Source organism: Ruditapes philippinarum, unplaced genomic scaffold, assembly GCF_026571515.1.
Source record: "Ruditapes philippinarum isolate M1 unplaced genomic scaffold, ASM2657151v2 ctg2626_1_1_1_1, whole genome shotgun sequence".
NCBI classification, from domain to species: domain Eukaryota; kingdom Metazoa; phylum Mollusca; class Bivalvia; order Venerida; family Veneridae; genus Ruditapes; species Ruditapes philippinarum.
This window is the reverse complement of record NW_026852993.1, coordinates 411-16,254: the sequence shown is the minus strand read 5'-3', so window position 1 is coordinate 16,254 and position 15,844 is coordinate 411. Positions and strand designations below refer to the sequence as shown.

General features: G+C 35.4%; 2 protein-coding genes across 2 annotated transcripts in view; one reads left to right on the top strand and one right to left on the bottom strand.

The window, feature by feature from the left end:
* Positions 1-864, bottom strand: part of LOC132730551 (DNA polymerase subunit gamma-1-like) — a 108,183-nt gene extending 107,319 nt beyond the window's left edge. Inside the window, exons 1-2 of the mRNA XM_060716507.1 lie at positions 833-864; positions 30-219 (exon numbers count right to left, since the gene is read on the bottom strand). Of these exons, the coding sequence (XP_060572490.1) occupies positions 30-219; positions 833-864 (222 nt within the window). The remainder of the gene's footprint in view (positions 1-29; positions 220-832) is intronic.
* A 3,034-nt stretch (positions 865-3,898) lies between these two features.
* LOC132730540 (uncharacterized) lies at positions 3,899-5,164 on the top strand. The gene has a single exon (XM_060716498.1). The coding sequence runs from the start codon at positions 3,899-3,901 to the stop codon at positions 5,162-5,164; it is 1,266 nt and encodes a 421-aa protein (XP_060572481.1).
* The last annotated feature ends 10,680 nt before the right edge of the window (positions 5,165-15,844 follow it).

Genomic DNA, 15,844 nt, shown 5'->3' with positions numbered 1-15,844 from the left:
AAAAAAAATACCCTTATACATAGTTTTACCTCTAAATTATACTGTTCTTTTACAAATGATCTGTCAAAAGCTACATTGTGTCCAATTACAAGTCTGGATCGGCCAACATCTGTGGAATTACTTGTTACTGCTGGTTCCAAGGGAATTAACTCTTGTAAACGCAGACCTGAAGTCCATCGGAATTTATCTGTCACAAGATTGTCAGAGCACCAAGAGTACCTAGAAAATATATCAAAACTCATATAAGATCATATTATTAGGAGTATATACTTAAATTTTGAATGCATTTTTAAATATTAAAACAGACTCTAAGTTCAAGCATGTAGTGAAATAAGACCCACTATCACCATATACAAGAGGCCACAAGGTCCCTTAGGTTGCTCACCTGAAACAAGGCACAATGCCATGATTAATGATCATCTTAAGCAAAAGTTTATCTTGATCACTTAAAACTCTTTCTTTTTTAACTCTGTTTGCTATCTTGTTCAAGGAATCAAACCAATCTGAGCTGTTTTATAATACACAAATCAAGGATCATTCCAAGTAAGTTTCATCCAAATCTGTACAGTTTGTTTGTGAAGTTGGTTTTTAAATGCCAATTTTAACACATTTTTGGTCACATCTTTGCAGCAAATCTACCTAACCTGTTTTTTTTTTTATTGGATAACTAACCAATAATTACCAATATCTCTGCAAGTGGTGGCCAACTAGGAATCCAACAAGATTTGTAAATCAATGGTGAGAGACAAGTGACCAGTACTAGAGTCTTAGATTAGTTGTCAGAGATAAATTTAACTTGCCTAAGGATCATACCAGGAACTCATGGATTTACAAATCTGATGCCATTAGTGTCTGTACAGCCATGTCTTTTAACACTTTGTGTCTTTATTATAAATGGTCATGTTGTTATTGAAGTGTACCAGAACAAATGTGCTTATTTGTACATCATCATCATTAATGGTCCATCATTTAAATTTCTGTGCAGCATTTCCATTCTAGCTCCTGCTTATTGCTCAGCAGTTCTCAACAATTCTTATTTCTGTAGGATTTATACTCTGCCCTTTTGATAGAACAAGAGGGTTTTAAATTTTTGCATACTTTATTTTTGCAGCCGCCTTAACTTGCAATTACAATAACATATTTTATGTTTGCTTGCTTTACTTTGGAGTTCTATATATTGCATTTTTTAAATGCTCATTATTCCAAACAAACATTTTAAATTTTATTTCACAAAAGATTTTTATTTTTTGGTGTCCAGTTATTTAAGTTTCCAAAACGTTACATATTGGCCAATTACCTGAATTATCTTTTGCTTTTTTTTTGAAATAAGTAGTGACAGTGATTTAGTATTTTGTATATGTAACTCAAAATACTTCTTTGCTTACATTTTGCATCTTTTATGACCAAAAAATGCCATTATCTAGATATCATTAACCTATGTTTGCCCTTTCTAGAGAAAGAAAAAAAAACATATTTGTTTCTGAGGCATAATGTTCCTTTAATAAAACAAGAGGGCCATGATGGCCCTAGATCGCTCACCCAACTTATCAAACTCATCCAAACAATTACCTAGACAAGCATTCTGACCAAGTCTCATGACAGGTGAGTCAAAAATGTAACCACTACAGTGTTAACAAGGATTATCCATATTTGAGCAGAGCGACCTAGTTTTTTACCCAGGTGACACATATTCAAACTTGACCTAGAAATCATCAAAACAAACTTTCAGACCAATTTCCAGGATACTTGGATCAAAACAGTAGCAACTAGAGTGTTAACAAGATTTTCCTATTTTTAGCTCCGGTGACCTAGTTTCACATGCGATTTCGAACTCATCCAAGCAATTACCTAGACAAGCATCCTGACCAAGTTTGATGATAATTGAGTCGAAAATGTGACCACTAGAATGTTAACAAGGTTTTTCCATATTTGGGTGGTGTGACCTAGTTTTTCATCCAAGATGACCCATGGTCAATCTTGACTTAGAAATCATCAAAACAAACTTTCAGACCAATTAACAGAATATTTGGATCACAACAGTAGCCACTAGAGTGTTAACAAGATTTTTCTATTTTTAGCTCCTGTGACCTAATTTTTCATCCGAGATGTCCCATGTTCGATTTATTCCCAGCAATGACCTAGACAAGTTTCCTGACCAAGTTTGATGACAATTGAGTCAAATTTGTGACCACTAGAGTGTTAACAAGGTTTTTCTATTTTTAGCTCCTGTGACCTAGTTTTTCATCCGAGATGACCCATGTTCGAACTCATCCAAGCTATCACCTAGACAAGCATCTTGATCAAGTTTGATGATGATTGATGCAAAAATGTGACCGCTAGAGTGTTAACAAGGTTTTTCTATTTTTAGCTCCGGTGACCTACTTTTTCATCTGAGATGACCCATGTTCAAACTCATCCGAGCTATCACCTAGACAAACATCTTGACCAAGTTTAATTATGACTGATGCAAAAATGTGACCGCTAGAGTGTTAACAAGGTTTTTCTATTTTTAGCTTCGGTGACCTACTTTTTCATCCGAGATGACACATGTTCTAACTCATCCGAGCTATCACCTACACAAGCATCTTGACCAAGTTTGATGATGATTGATTCAAAAATGTGACCGCTAGAGTGTTAACAAGGTTTTTCTATTTATAGCTCCGGTGACCTAGTTTTTCATCCGAGATGACCCATATTTGAACTCATCCAAGCTATTATCTAAACAAGCATCCTGACAAAGTTTGATGATGATTGGGTCAAAAATGTGACCACTAGAGTGTTAACAAGGTTTTTCTATTTTTAGCTCCTGTGACCTACTTTTTCATCCGAGATGACCCATGTTCGAACTCATCCGAGCTATCACCTAGACAAACATTCTGACCAAGTTTGATGATGATTGGGTCAAAAATGTGACCTCTAGAGTGTTCACAAGGTTTTTCTATTTTTAGCTCCTGTGACCTAGTTTTTCATCCGAGATGAGCCATGTTCAAACTCATCCGAGCTTTCAACTAGATAAGCATCCTGACCAAGTTTGATGATGATTGAGGCAAAAATGCGACCGCTAGAGTGTTCACAAGCAATTGTGGACGGACGACGGACATTCACCGATCCTAAAAGCTCACCCTGAGCAAGCTCAGGTGAGCTAAAAACAATTTACAAAATGTATGTACATTGTACAAAGGTAACTTGATCACCATTAAGTGAATCATCATCATAGCATTTATCACTCACTATTACACTCATATATTCTCTTTGAGAACTCTTAGATATTGTCATTCACCTTTGTAAGTAAGTCAGAAAAATTTAACACACCTTTTGATACCATGGAAACAAGTTTTTGACTTCTTACTGGATATATTATTAAGCAACTATAAAAATTAAAGAGGTTACTTTACAGTGACCAACACATTATAGGTCATATGGCGACTATTAAGCTTTAGTGGTGGAGGAAAACCTCAGGTAACCCTTCCCTAACTATTTATATATCTCTTGTATTGAATTTATATTGAATGTTTAAAATCTTTTTGGAGTGTGCTACATACTTAGTGAGTGTGTGTCATTATTTAGATCAGTTTGATATGTTATCTTGATGTTGGAGATGTAAATTAAATAGTCAAAAGATTATCTTATCAATATATAAAGTAATTCACAATATCACAATTGAAGCACCTGATTGCAACAATACAAATAACCACATGATCATCATATCAAATAAACAATGTAACATATGGCCTGACACAATTTAAACAATTTAAAATCAACACCAGATCTACATGTATTTATTAATGTTAAAGAACTCCACACTGAGGAACAAAAACTGAAATATGAAAACTGATATTTCTTAAGCAGATCAGCTGGAATACTTATAACTGATTAATACAAATTTGAATAAAAAAACATGGCATATTCCAGGATAGATTTCAGTGCTTCATTTACACAGGACTCTGATGAAGTTCAGGAAATGTTTTGTGAACATTGTGATAAACATGACAAGCAATATGTTCCTGCTGAAGGATTTTGTGTGAAATGTTTCGAGTACTTGTGTGGAACATGTGTGAAATTTCATAAAAGATTATTGGTCACTCATTATATAAAGGATAAGGATTACATGCCACAGGATTTCTGTATAGAGAAATGTTCTGTTCATCAAGATGAATTGGTAAAGTTCTATTGTCAAGCTTGTAAGAAATTTGCCTGTACTGAATGCAAGACACAAGACCATTGGTACTGTAGTATGGTCAGTCATTTGCCAGCTTTTGTTCCAGGGATTGAAAACAGCAAAGCTTCTGAACAAAATATAACCAATTTACAAGACTATGACAAATTGTTCACCTATCAAGAAATACATGAATCTATAATACCAAGAACTGCAAGTTATCACACAGATATTAAAGTCTCATGTTGCTCGTATTCATCTTTATGCTTATTATCTGAAAACTGTCTTTTGGTTACTTATTTCAATTCTAGGAAGCTGATTATTTTCAAGGATATGTCAGTCAGCACTTCATCATATGATACAATAGACCTGTCTTCCAGGTGTTGGGCTGTTGCTAAAGTTGACAATATTAAAGTTGCTGTCACATTTGTTGAACTTGGAATAATAAAACTGATAACATTTTCTAAGTGTATGACAGTGACAAAAACTGAAGATATAAAAGTAGGAGAAGGTTGCCGTGGTGTTGCCTATAGTAACAACAAACTTATAGTGTCATACATACACTATCTAGCAACAGTGAAGATACTTGACATGTCTGGTAAAGTATTGAAAATATTTGATAAAGATCAGCATGGGAATTGTCTGTTTGTTGATCCTTATTACTTAACAATCAGTGCAGACAACACAGTTATATATGTATCTGACTTAAGGAAGAACTGTGTGATAGGTTTAACCTTTGATGGGAATGTCAAGGCCATTTACAAGGATGACCAGCTGAATAAACCATGTCAACTGACTGTTGATAGATCTGGGGCAGTGTTTCTATGTGGACTTTGGTCACACAATATAAATCAATTATCCCCTGACCTGACCAAAGTGAAGATTCTACTGGATAAAAAGCAAGGAATAAAAAGTCCAGCAGGTGTGGCATACTGCCAGGATAAAAACAGATTGTATGTGAGTCAATGTGGTGATCACATTAAAGTGTATGAATTATCAATGGAATAAAGCTATTCCTATTGTTCACACATCTTGAAACTTAAACTACAAAAAGCTTCAGGCCTCTAGCCTATTGTATGACAAAAAGTGCAACACATAGAATTAATAAAGTTGGTTCATTATTTACAAAGTAAAAAATGATTTTGAACACTGATAACATACTGTTGAAAAAATAAATGATGGCAAGTCTGCTTTGACTCTATTCAAATGTTACAAAGCTTTATAATTTAAAAAGGTGTCTATTACTATCCTTGAACAAAACAAAATATAAAGGGAAGTGTTAACACTTTCATAAAGCATTTTTTTTATATATGTTTTTATTTAATAATATGAAATAGCTCTCCATTCATTTGTAAAAATGTGGGCTGTATGTTTTGCTTATATTTAAAGTTAATTTGAAATTTAATAACACTAGATAATGTGTTGTTTTATCAGCATATCAAAACAATAAATGGTTAAATTGATAAGCTTTAGTATAAATAATGAATCTATAATTATTGATGAAATGCTTGACATGTGGTCTTTGTTTGTTTTGTTTGGTTTTACGGCACACCAACACTATTTTGGTTACAATGCACCAGAACAGGAAAGATAATTTTAGCTAACTTCTGGTGGTACAAACTTTAAAGCAACACCAGGAGTCAAAACCATCTCATCTCTTGGAGCTTACTAGAGGTAAGAGATGCCAGTAATTCGAACCCATTTAGTTGTCTCTTACAATCACCCAGGGATAAAATAATGTAGGCTGCAAATCTGATCCCAAATTGAAGTAAAGATATTAATTAAAGGAAGGTTATATTGTGATCATGTTAATTATCATTCTGACCAAAAGTGTATATTAATAAACAATAAATACTTAAAAAAGTGTTGAATAATATTTATCAAGAATATGTCTGAATAGAAAACATATTTGCACCATCATGTGAAATAAAATAAAACAAGATATGTTTGTAAAACATGTATGCCCCCTATCAGCAGCCAATTAGTCATGTGATAAGGTTATTATGCATGACTTCTGACCCAGTGATCAAACAATTAATAAGGGTTATCAAGTATCTACTGGTCATGACCTTAACCTTTGACCCCTTGACCCAAAACTCAATAGGGGTCATCTGCTGGTCACGACCAATCATCATACAAAGTTTGAAGTTCCTAGGCCTAAGCGTTTTTAGTTAATTGATCGGAAACCGTTTTTACCTTCAAGTTCAATGTGACCTTGACCTTTGACCCCTTGACCCCAAAATCAATAGGTCATCTGCTGGTCATGACCAATCACCATACCAAGTTTGAAGATCCTAGGCCTAAGGGTTCTTTAGTTATTGATCGGAAACCGTTTTAACATGCAAGGTCAATGTGAACTTGACCTTTGACCCCAAAATCAATAGGGGTCATCTGCTGGTCATGACCAATCACCATGCCAAGTTTGAAGTTCCTAGGCCGAAGCGTTCTTTAGTTATTGATCAGAAACCGTTTTTACTTACAATGTCAATGTGACCTTGACCTTTGACCCCTTGATCCCAAAATCAATAGGGGTAATCTGCTGGTCATGACAAATCACCATACCAAGTTTGAAGTTCCTAGGCCTAAGCGTTCTTAAGTTATTGATCAGAAACCGTTTTTACTTAAAAGGTCAATGTGACCTTGACCTTTGACCCATTGACCCCAAAATCACTAGGGGTCATCTGCTGGTCACGACCAATCATCATACAAAGTTTGAAGTTCCTAAAATATGATAAACAAGATCAACAAGGAAAGGCGGCGTTCAATGAACGCAACGTTCCTAAGCCTAAGCGTTTTTTGTTAATTGATCGGAAACCATTTTAACATACAAGGTCAATGTGACCTTGACCTTTGACCCCTTAACCCCAAAATAAATAGGTCATCTGCTGGTCATGACCAATCACCATACCATGTTTGAAGTTCCTAGGCCAAAGGGTTCTTAAGTTACTGATTTGAAAGCATTTTTACCTACAAGGTCAATGTGACCTTGCCCTTTGACCCCATAACCCCAAAATCAATAGGGGTCATCTGCTGGTCATGACCAATCACCATATCAAGTTTGAAGTCCCTAGGCCTAAGGTTCTTTCGTTATTGATCGGAAACCGTTTTTTACCTACAAGGTCAATGTGACCTTGACCTTTGACCCCTTAACCCCAAAATCAATAGGGGTCATCTGCTGGTCATGACCAATCACCATACCAAGTTTGAAGTTCCTAGGCCTAAGGGTTCTTTCGTTATTGATCGAAATCGTTTTTTACCTACAAGGTCAATGTGACCTTGACCTTTGACCCCTTAACCCCAAAATCAATAGGGGTCATCTGCTGGTCATGACAATCACCATACCAAGTTTGAAGTTCCTAGGCCTAAGGGTTCTTTTGTTATTGATCAGAAACCGTTTTACCCAAGAGGTCAATGTGACCTTGACCTTTGACCCCTTGACCCCAAAATCAATAGGGGTCATCTACTGATCATGACCAATCACCATACCAAGTTTGAAGTTCCTAGGCCTTAAAGTTCTTTAGTTATTGATCGGAAACCGTTATTGCTTACAAAGGTCAATGTGACCTTGACCTTTGTCCCCTTGACCCCAAAATCAATAGGGGTCATCTACTGATCATGACCAATCACCATACCAAGTTTGAAGTTCCTAGGCCTAAGGCTTCTTTCGTTATTGATCGGAAATCGTTTTTTACCTACAAGGTCAATGTGACCTTGACCTTTGACCCCTTAACCCCAAAACCAATAGGGGTCATCTGCTGGTCATGACCAATCACCATACCAAGTTTGAAGTTCCTAGGCCTAAGGGTTCTTTTGTTATTGATCAGAAAACCGTTTTTACCCAAGAGGTCAATGTGACCTTGACCTTTGACCCCTTGACCCAAAATTCAATAGGGTCATCTACTGATCATGACCAATCACCATACCAAGTTTGAAGTTCCTAGGCCTTAAAAGTTCTTTAGTTATTGATTGGAAACCGTTATTGCTTACAAGTCAATGTGACCTTGACCTTTGTCCCCTTGACCCAAAATCAATAGGGGTCATCTACTGATCATTGACCAATCACCATACCAAGTTTGAAGTTCCTAGGCCTTAAATTTCTTTAGTTATTGATCGGAAACCGTTTTTGCTTACAAGGTCAATGTGACCTTTACCTTTTGACCCCTTGACCCCAAAATCAATAGGGATCATCTACTGATCATGACCAATCACCATACCAAGTTTGAAGTTCCTAGGCCTTAAGTTTTCTTTAGTTATTGATCGGAAAACCGTTTTTGCTTACAAGGTCAATGTGACCTTGACCTTTGACCCCTTGACCCCAAAATCAATAGGGGTCATCTACTGGTCATGACCAATCACCATACCAAGTTTGAAGTTCCTAGGCCTAAGGATTCTTTAGTTATCACTCGGAAACCATTTGGTCTACGGACCGACGGACTAACGGACCGACAAGTGCAAAGCAATATACGCGCTTTTCTTCGAAATGGGGGCATAATAAAAGATTTTGTTTTGTATGTTTTTTTTACACTATCAACTACATCAGAATCATAAGCTTAGATGCCAAGCCAGAAAACAGAAAAAATTTTGAGATCCTGAATAATGTTCAGATTTCAGAAGTTTCAGGATTTTAAAGTTTGGGAATTTGGAAGTTACACTGTAATGTGAGGCTTCAAAATGTAAGTGTGACCTTGACCCTTGAAGTAGGGACATGCTTTTTGGACACAACACATAAGTTTGAGGTGGAAGACGTGTGCCAAGCTTTTTTAAAATCCTTAAATGCAAAATTGACACTACCGATATAAATGTTGTGTAATGTTGTGTAATAGGGGACGGATGGACAGAAATAACAGAAAGCTGGACAGTGCCATTATAATATGCCATCCTTTCGGGGCATAAAAAGAAAGTTAAAAAATTATGAGTATACAGACCTTTCTTATGATATAATATATGAAACTGATTAATTAATGAAAGATAACTTTATAATTATTTATACATTTGCATCTTATCAGCCGCCATACCTTTTGCCAACTATTCACTAGTTACTAGCAATCTGTTACTATCAATAGATTTTATAACAATAACATACAACATGTAGTCAATGATTTTTACAAAAGAACAGGGAAAATCTGTTTATAATTAGATAAAATAATAAAATATAACAGGTTTCATATAAGATATAAACAACCAAATAACTTAAATGTGTCATTTCAGATATCATTCATGATTTATCTATCATGAAAAGCAACGCTTGACACTTAGAAACAAGAGGGCCATGATGGCCCTGAAGTTGCTCACCTGTATATAGGCCCCTGGAGTGGGGTCAGTTTAAACCCCAGGGCTTTTATTTGAACAAACTTGGTAGACACCCATTAGAAGATGTTTCATACTAAACATCTAAGGTCTAGCTCGATGGGTTTTTTTCTTTACACATATAGTTAAAAACAATGACACACCTGGGGTAAGGCCAGTTTTGACCCAAGGGCTTTTATTTGAACAATCTTTGTAGGCACTTACTATAAATTGTCTCATGCTTTATATCTAAACTCTTAGGCTATTCAGGTTTTTTCAAAGAAGATTTTTTAAATTTTTGCTATACACATATAAGGAAATCAATGTCCCCCTGGGCCGGCCAATTTTGACCCTAGGGCTTTTATTTAAACAAACTTTGTAGACACTCGCTAGAAAATGCTTTGTGCTTAATATCTAAACTCTAACTATTTGAGTTTTTTCAAAGAAGATTTTCTAAGTTTTTGTTATACACATACAGTCGAAACTGTGCTAACTGTCACCTCCTTTTGGCGGTCATCTGGTCTGAACGGTCATTTTTTAAGTGGTCAGCAGTCAGATGATAGGGCCAGACTATCTGCTGCTAATTTTCGAGAGATAAACAAAAGCTAAATGTCACGCTGCCACAGGCCCCAAAGACTTTGAAGAAATTTGCATAATCGCACATAATTACAAATGGATCATTCTGATTGGATCGTCTGCACGCACTTGACACATGTAGGTGAGATTATTCAAACTTCTTGCGGAACTTGTTAATTTCATCGTCGGCTACCCACAATTGATAAACATGTCACATAACATGCAATCAACCGTGGGTAAAATGAATTGATTTGCGTCGATATACAGCAACAGGTGCGTAAAATATCAACCAATGACATCGCGTTTAACAAATCTATATTCTTCAACAGCAGAGGTAAAAAACAATAAGAAACAAAATGGCAGCGCCCACGGTTAAAAACTGTTGCACATGTCTTGCTAAAATCAATGGCAAAAACTATTGCCAAATCAGTTCTTCTGCAAACAGATATCAATCAAAAAGGAAAACGCCACGCTGTAAAAGAACATAATCTATACTTTCTTGCTTGAAATCGTTTAATTTTTCGATGTTGAACTTTTCACGTCTTCTATGGCTGCCTTTGACACACCTCTAATCGACTGAATATCGGCAAAAAATCCCACGGCTGATAAATGTTAATGGTTCGGCCGTGGGTATCCGACGATGGTTAATTTATGTTGTAACATTTTAATTGTTCAAATGTAAAACTTAAAGTACAATTAAATGGAAATTTTTGAAATGTTTTTCACGGTTGCCAGTCGACAGACTTTGATGATTGCATGTGTGTCTGCTAATTGAAAATCAAAAACATTTAAACAGAAAAAATGCGTTCACACCTTAGCTCCCTTATTATCCCCTATTATTACAAATTTAACAGGACCTTTTTTTATTTTTTTTACCATTAATCCTTCTTTCAAAGTCTATGCTTCTACCTGTACATGTTTTCATATCCTAAATAAAATTAAAGTTCTGTGAAAATTATCTCTGGAATCATGTATGGGACTAAGCGCAAGTGTTTGACATTAGAGGAGAGAGTTAAGTGTGTGTAAGAGGATAGTATAGCTTAATATCTATAAAGAAATAAAGATAATACATTTTGTATTTTGAAAAATTACTGACCCCCCATTCAGCAGCCACCTGTCTTAAGCAGCTCAAATGACTGCATCCCTTTGCTTGCTGATGAAGACAGTGTCGTCTGTATTAGGAAAATGAATGACCCCTGACAGAATGGCTTTTATTTGAACAAACTTTGTAGACACTCACTAGAAGACGTTTCATGTTCAGTATCTAAACTCTAGCTATTTGGGTTTTATCAAAGAAGATTTTTTTCTTTAAAGTTTTTGCAATACACATATAAGGAAAATCAATGACCCCAGAGGTAGGGCCAATTTTGACACCAGGGCTCTTATTTGAACAAATTTGGTAGACACCCATTAGAACATCTTTCAAGCTAAATATCTAAGCTCTAGCTCTTTAGGTTCTTTAAAAAGAGATTTTATAAGTTTTCACTATATGCATATAGGGAGAATCAATGACCCCCTGGGGCGGGGCCAATTTTGACCAAACTTGAAAGACACTCATTAGAAGATGTTTCATGCTAAATATCTTAGCTCTTGCTCTTTTGATTCTTTTAGAGAAGATTTTATAAGTTTTTACTAAATGCTGATAGGGAAAATCAATGACTCCTTGGGGCCGGGCCAATTTTGACCCCATGGCTTTTATTTGAACAAACTTAATAGACACTCACAAGAAGATGTTTCATGCCAATAATCTAAGCTCTACCTCTTTGGGTTTTTGTGTCGCCTCTATGGAGTAGTGGCGACATATAGGGATCACTTCTCCGTCGTCTGTCTGTCCGTCTGTCTGTCTGTCCGTCCATCCGTCTGTCCGTCCGTCATAAAACTTGTCCGGACTACTCCTCATAAACTACTGGTGCAATTTCATCCAAACTTTACAGGAATGATCAGTACCAAGTGTAGTTGTGCATATTGTCAGGATTTTCCGGTTCAATGATTTTTGTCAGAGTTATGGCCCTTTAATAATTTTTAATTTTAAAGTTTGTCCGGACTACTTCTCTTGTACCACTAATGCAATTTCAATGAAACTTTACAGGATTGATCTGTAGCTCAAGTCCTTGCACATATTGCACGGGTTTTCCGGTTGAATGATTTTTGGCCGAGTTATGGCCCTTTGATAAAAAGGTTTCTTTTTCTGTGTGTTGCCAGATACACAAAAGCTTGTCCGGACTACTCCTCATAAACTACTGGTGCAATTTCATCCAAACTTTACAGGAATGATCAGTACCAAGTATAGTTGTGCATATTGTCAGCATTTTCCGGTTCAATGATTTTTGTTTGAGTTATGGCCTTTAATAATTTTTATTTTTAAAAATTTGTCCAGATTACTTCTCTTATACCACTTATGCAATTTCAATGAAACTTTACAGGATTGATCTGTAGCTCAAGTCCTTGCGCATATTGCACGGGTTTTTCCGGTTGAATGATTTTTGGCCGAGTTATGGCCCTTTGATCAAAAGGTGTTTTTTTCTGTGTGTTGCCAGATACGCAAAAGCTTGTCCGGACTACTCCTCATAAACTACTGGTGCAATTTTATCCAAATTTTACAGGAATGATCAGTACAAAGTGGTTAGTCTAGTTGTGCACTGTCCGTCTGTCTGTCCGTCTGTCACAAAATTTGTCCCAACATGAAATTGGCCATCATGAGGCGACACATGTGATTACTGATCGCTCTTGTTTAAAAGAAGATATTTTAATTTTTTTCTATTGGTTGCCATGGCAACCAGAGTTCTGCATGGAATTAAATTCTTTGAACAATTTTTAAAGTTGACCACCAAAGGAACATTCCTGTGAAGTTTGGATTTAAATTTGGCTCAGCGGTTTATGAGGAGATGTCATTTAAAGAAAAGTTTACGGATGACGGACGGACAGACGGACAGACGGACGGACGCCGGACAGAAGCCTGACAAAAAGCGATCACAAAAGCTCACCATGTCAAAATGCTCTTTTCCAAACTGCCTAAAGAAAGCTTAATATGATGATCCTATGAAGCTGCACTTAAAATATCTAAACTGCAATATTTTTGTCATAATTAAAACATAATTTTGTCACCTATCACAATTTTCATCGAAATTATTTGACCAATTAAACTAGCTAATTTCCCGACAGGGACCCTTCTATGAAGTTTGAGCTGAATTAATTTCAACCCCAAAAAAACATATATTTTGGATTATTACCCCTCACTATTTGAAAAATCCATGTTTTAAAAATGATAGTGCTATAATTAAATTATCATATTTTATCGACTGTTTCCACAAGTGTTTATTTACTGAACAAAGATCAACAGTATCAATCATTTCTTACTGTTACTTTGTATTGAAACAACAATTGGACGTACTATGCATATTACCCTTTCATTGTAAAAGGCTATTTACATAAAAATATTTTATAGTATTTGGTAAGTTACATGTAAATATTTCAGAATGGTTTTAGGGCTATTCACATTTTATTCTTGGAAAAAGCCTTTAAAAATACTTTTAAACATACAGCATTTGTATTCCCTTAGTTTTCAGGTTATATTTAACTGAACAAGGGGAGGTAATCCTTAGATGACACTTCTGTACATAGGGAAGAGTTGTCTCATAAGAAATTATAATATTCTGCATGGAAATGAATAAAAACAATACAAAATATTGACAAAGAATATACAATTTGGAACAGATTCTATACAGATTTTATAAAGTTAAGTAAATCCTTTAAAGCTAAGCTTTTTTCAAGATACTAGAAAAAACTGTGCATGAGTGTAAAATGTCAGGACTTACATGCATAAATATTGTCTAAGCTGGTGCAAAATGGGCATGGACAGTAGCTTGTACCTACCACTTTCATCAATGTACAAGTTCAACTTAACTGAGCCTACCACATTTTTTAATGTGCTTTTACACGCATTCTTTAGGAAATCAAATTTTATTCTCAATCCTTTTTGCATGTGGGCAACTGTAATTTAACATCCTGTATTTCCTACAAGGTCAGTGTTTTTTAAAATAAAAATAGGCAAACAATCAGTGACATATCTTCAAATCCCATAGATTCTCAGATGTATTGGATGAGCATATATTGTTTGTTTTACATTTGTCAATTTATTAATACAACCAAAATCTATTGACCACTCCTGGATATTTTACACACAATTTAAAGATGAATATTTCATAAAAATTGTAGATCAATCTCCAATTGGTACTGAAATTTCTATATAAAATTCAATTACCTTCATGATAAATCAAAAGAGATATCATTTTAAAGTGTTAAACGTTTTATCTGATGAACTTTTTTATAAAACAATAAAATAAATAAAATTATGTTGTTTTCATAAACTAATGGACATTTCATGTAACTCAAACTACTTCTTTGTTTATGACAAAAAATGCCATTATCTAAACATCATTAAACTATGTTTGCCCTTTCTAAAGAAGGAAAAACATATTTATTTCTGAGAAATAATATTCATTTACACAAGAGCCCGGTTTGAGCCGGGTGATGCTCCCAGAATAGCTTTTGGACACAGGAAAATACACTTCTTGTAGTTTCAGAATTATGTCCCTGGAAAAAATTCAAAGTGCAATAATTCCAAAATTAAGCAAGGCAGAGTTACTGTTCTTTGCACTGTTCTTTGCACTGCACTTCTAATCAATGTGATCTATCAACCTACAAAGTTTCTTGATGAAATCTCTTATGATTTCTGAGTTATGTCCCGGACAACTTCAAAAAGTAAAAATAAACAAAGTGCAATATTTCCAGAATTAGGCAAGGCAGAGTTATGGTTCTTGTGCACTGCACATCTACCCATTGAGATACATCTACCTACAAAGTTTCATGTTGATATCTCTTATACTTTTAGAGTTATGTCCCGGACAAGATTTTTCTAAAAGGGGAGATAATTCAAAAATGAGGCTTAACAGAGTTATGGTTCTTTTGCACTGCACCTCTACTCAATGAGATCTATCTACCTACAATGTTTCATCTTGATATCTCTTATAGTTTTAGAGTTATGTTCCGGACAAAGTTCAATGTGTTAAAATTAACAAAGGGCAATAACTCCAAAACTACGACAAAAATAGTTAATGTTCTTATGCACTGCACATCTATCCATTGAGATCTATTCACCTACAAAGTTTCATGTTGATATCTCTTATAGTTTTAGAGTTATGCCCCGGACAAGATTTTTCAATAAGGGGAGATAATTCAAAAACCGGGCAAAATAGTTATGGTTCTTTGACACTGCACTCCCCCTTAATGCCCTCTACCACTGTATGAAGTTTCAACAAATTATCTCCAAGGGTTTTCAAGTGATGGTCCGGACAAGACAACAGATGGACAGACAGACGGACGGCTGAAATGGAATAAGGGGCCATTTCTTTTGTTATTTTCTTTTGTTTAATAAAGGCCAAAGTTAAAGAATTAACTCTGTTGTTCTATTTTGTTTTGTTTACAGTTAGATGGCCCCTATCCCTTATTCGGTAGTGGGGACGGACGGACGGATGTACCAATTTTTCATGTTTATGAGCTATTTCTATTGTTCTTTTCTTTTGTTTCCTTGTGGGCTAACTAATGTTTCCTTATGAGCTAACTACTATTTACGGAATGAAGTCCTTTGTTCTCTTTTGTCCCAGTGTACTGTTAGTTAGCTCATATACCTAAAATGTTTGTGCGGACGGACAGACGGACAAGGCGCCTACTATATGCTCCCCCGAAATTTTTCGGGGAGCATAAAAGTGTATGTACCTTGTACAAAGGTAAACTTATGACCATTAAGTGAATCGTCATCATAGCATT

Coding starts and splice junctions, on each gene's coding strand:
- LOC132730540 (XM_060716498.1), top strand. CDS start 3,899: ATGGCATATTCCAGGATAGATTTCAGTGCTTCATTTACACAGGACTCT.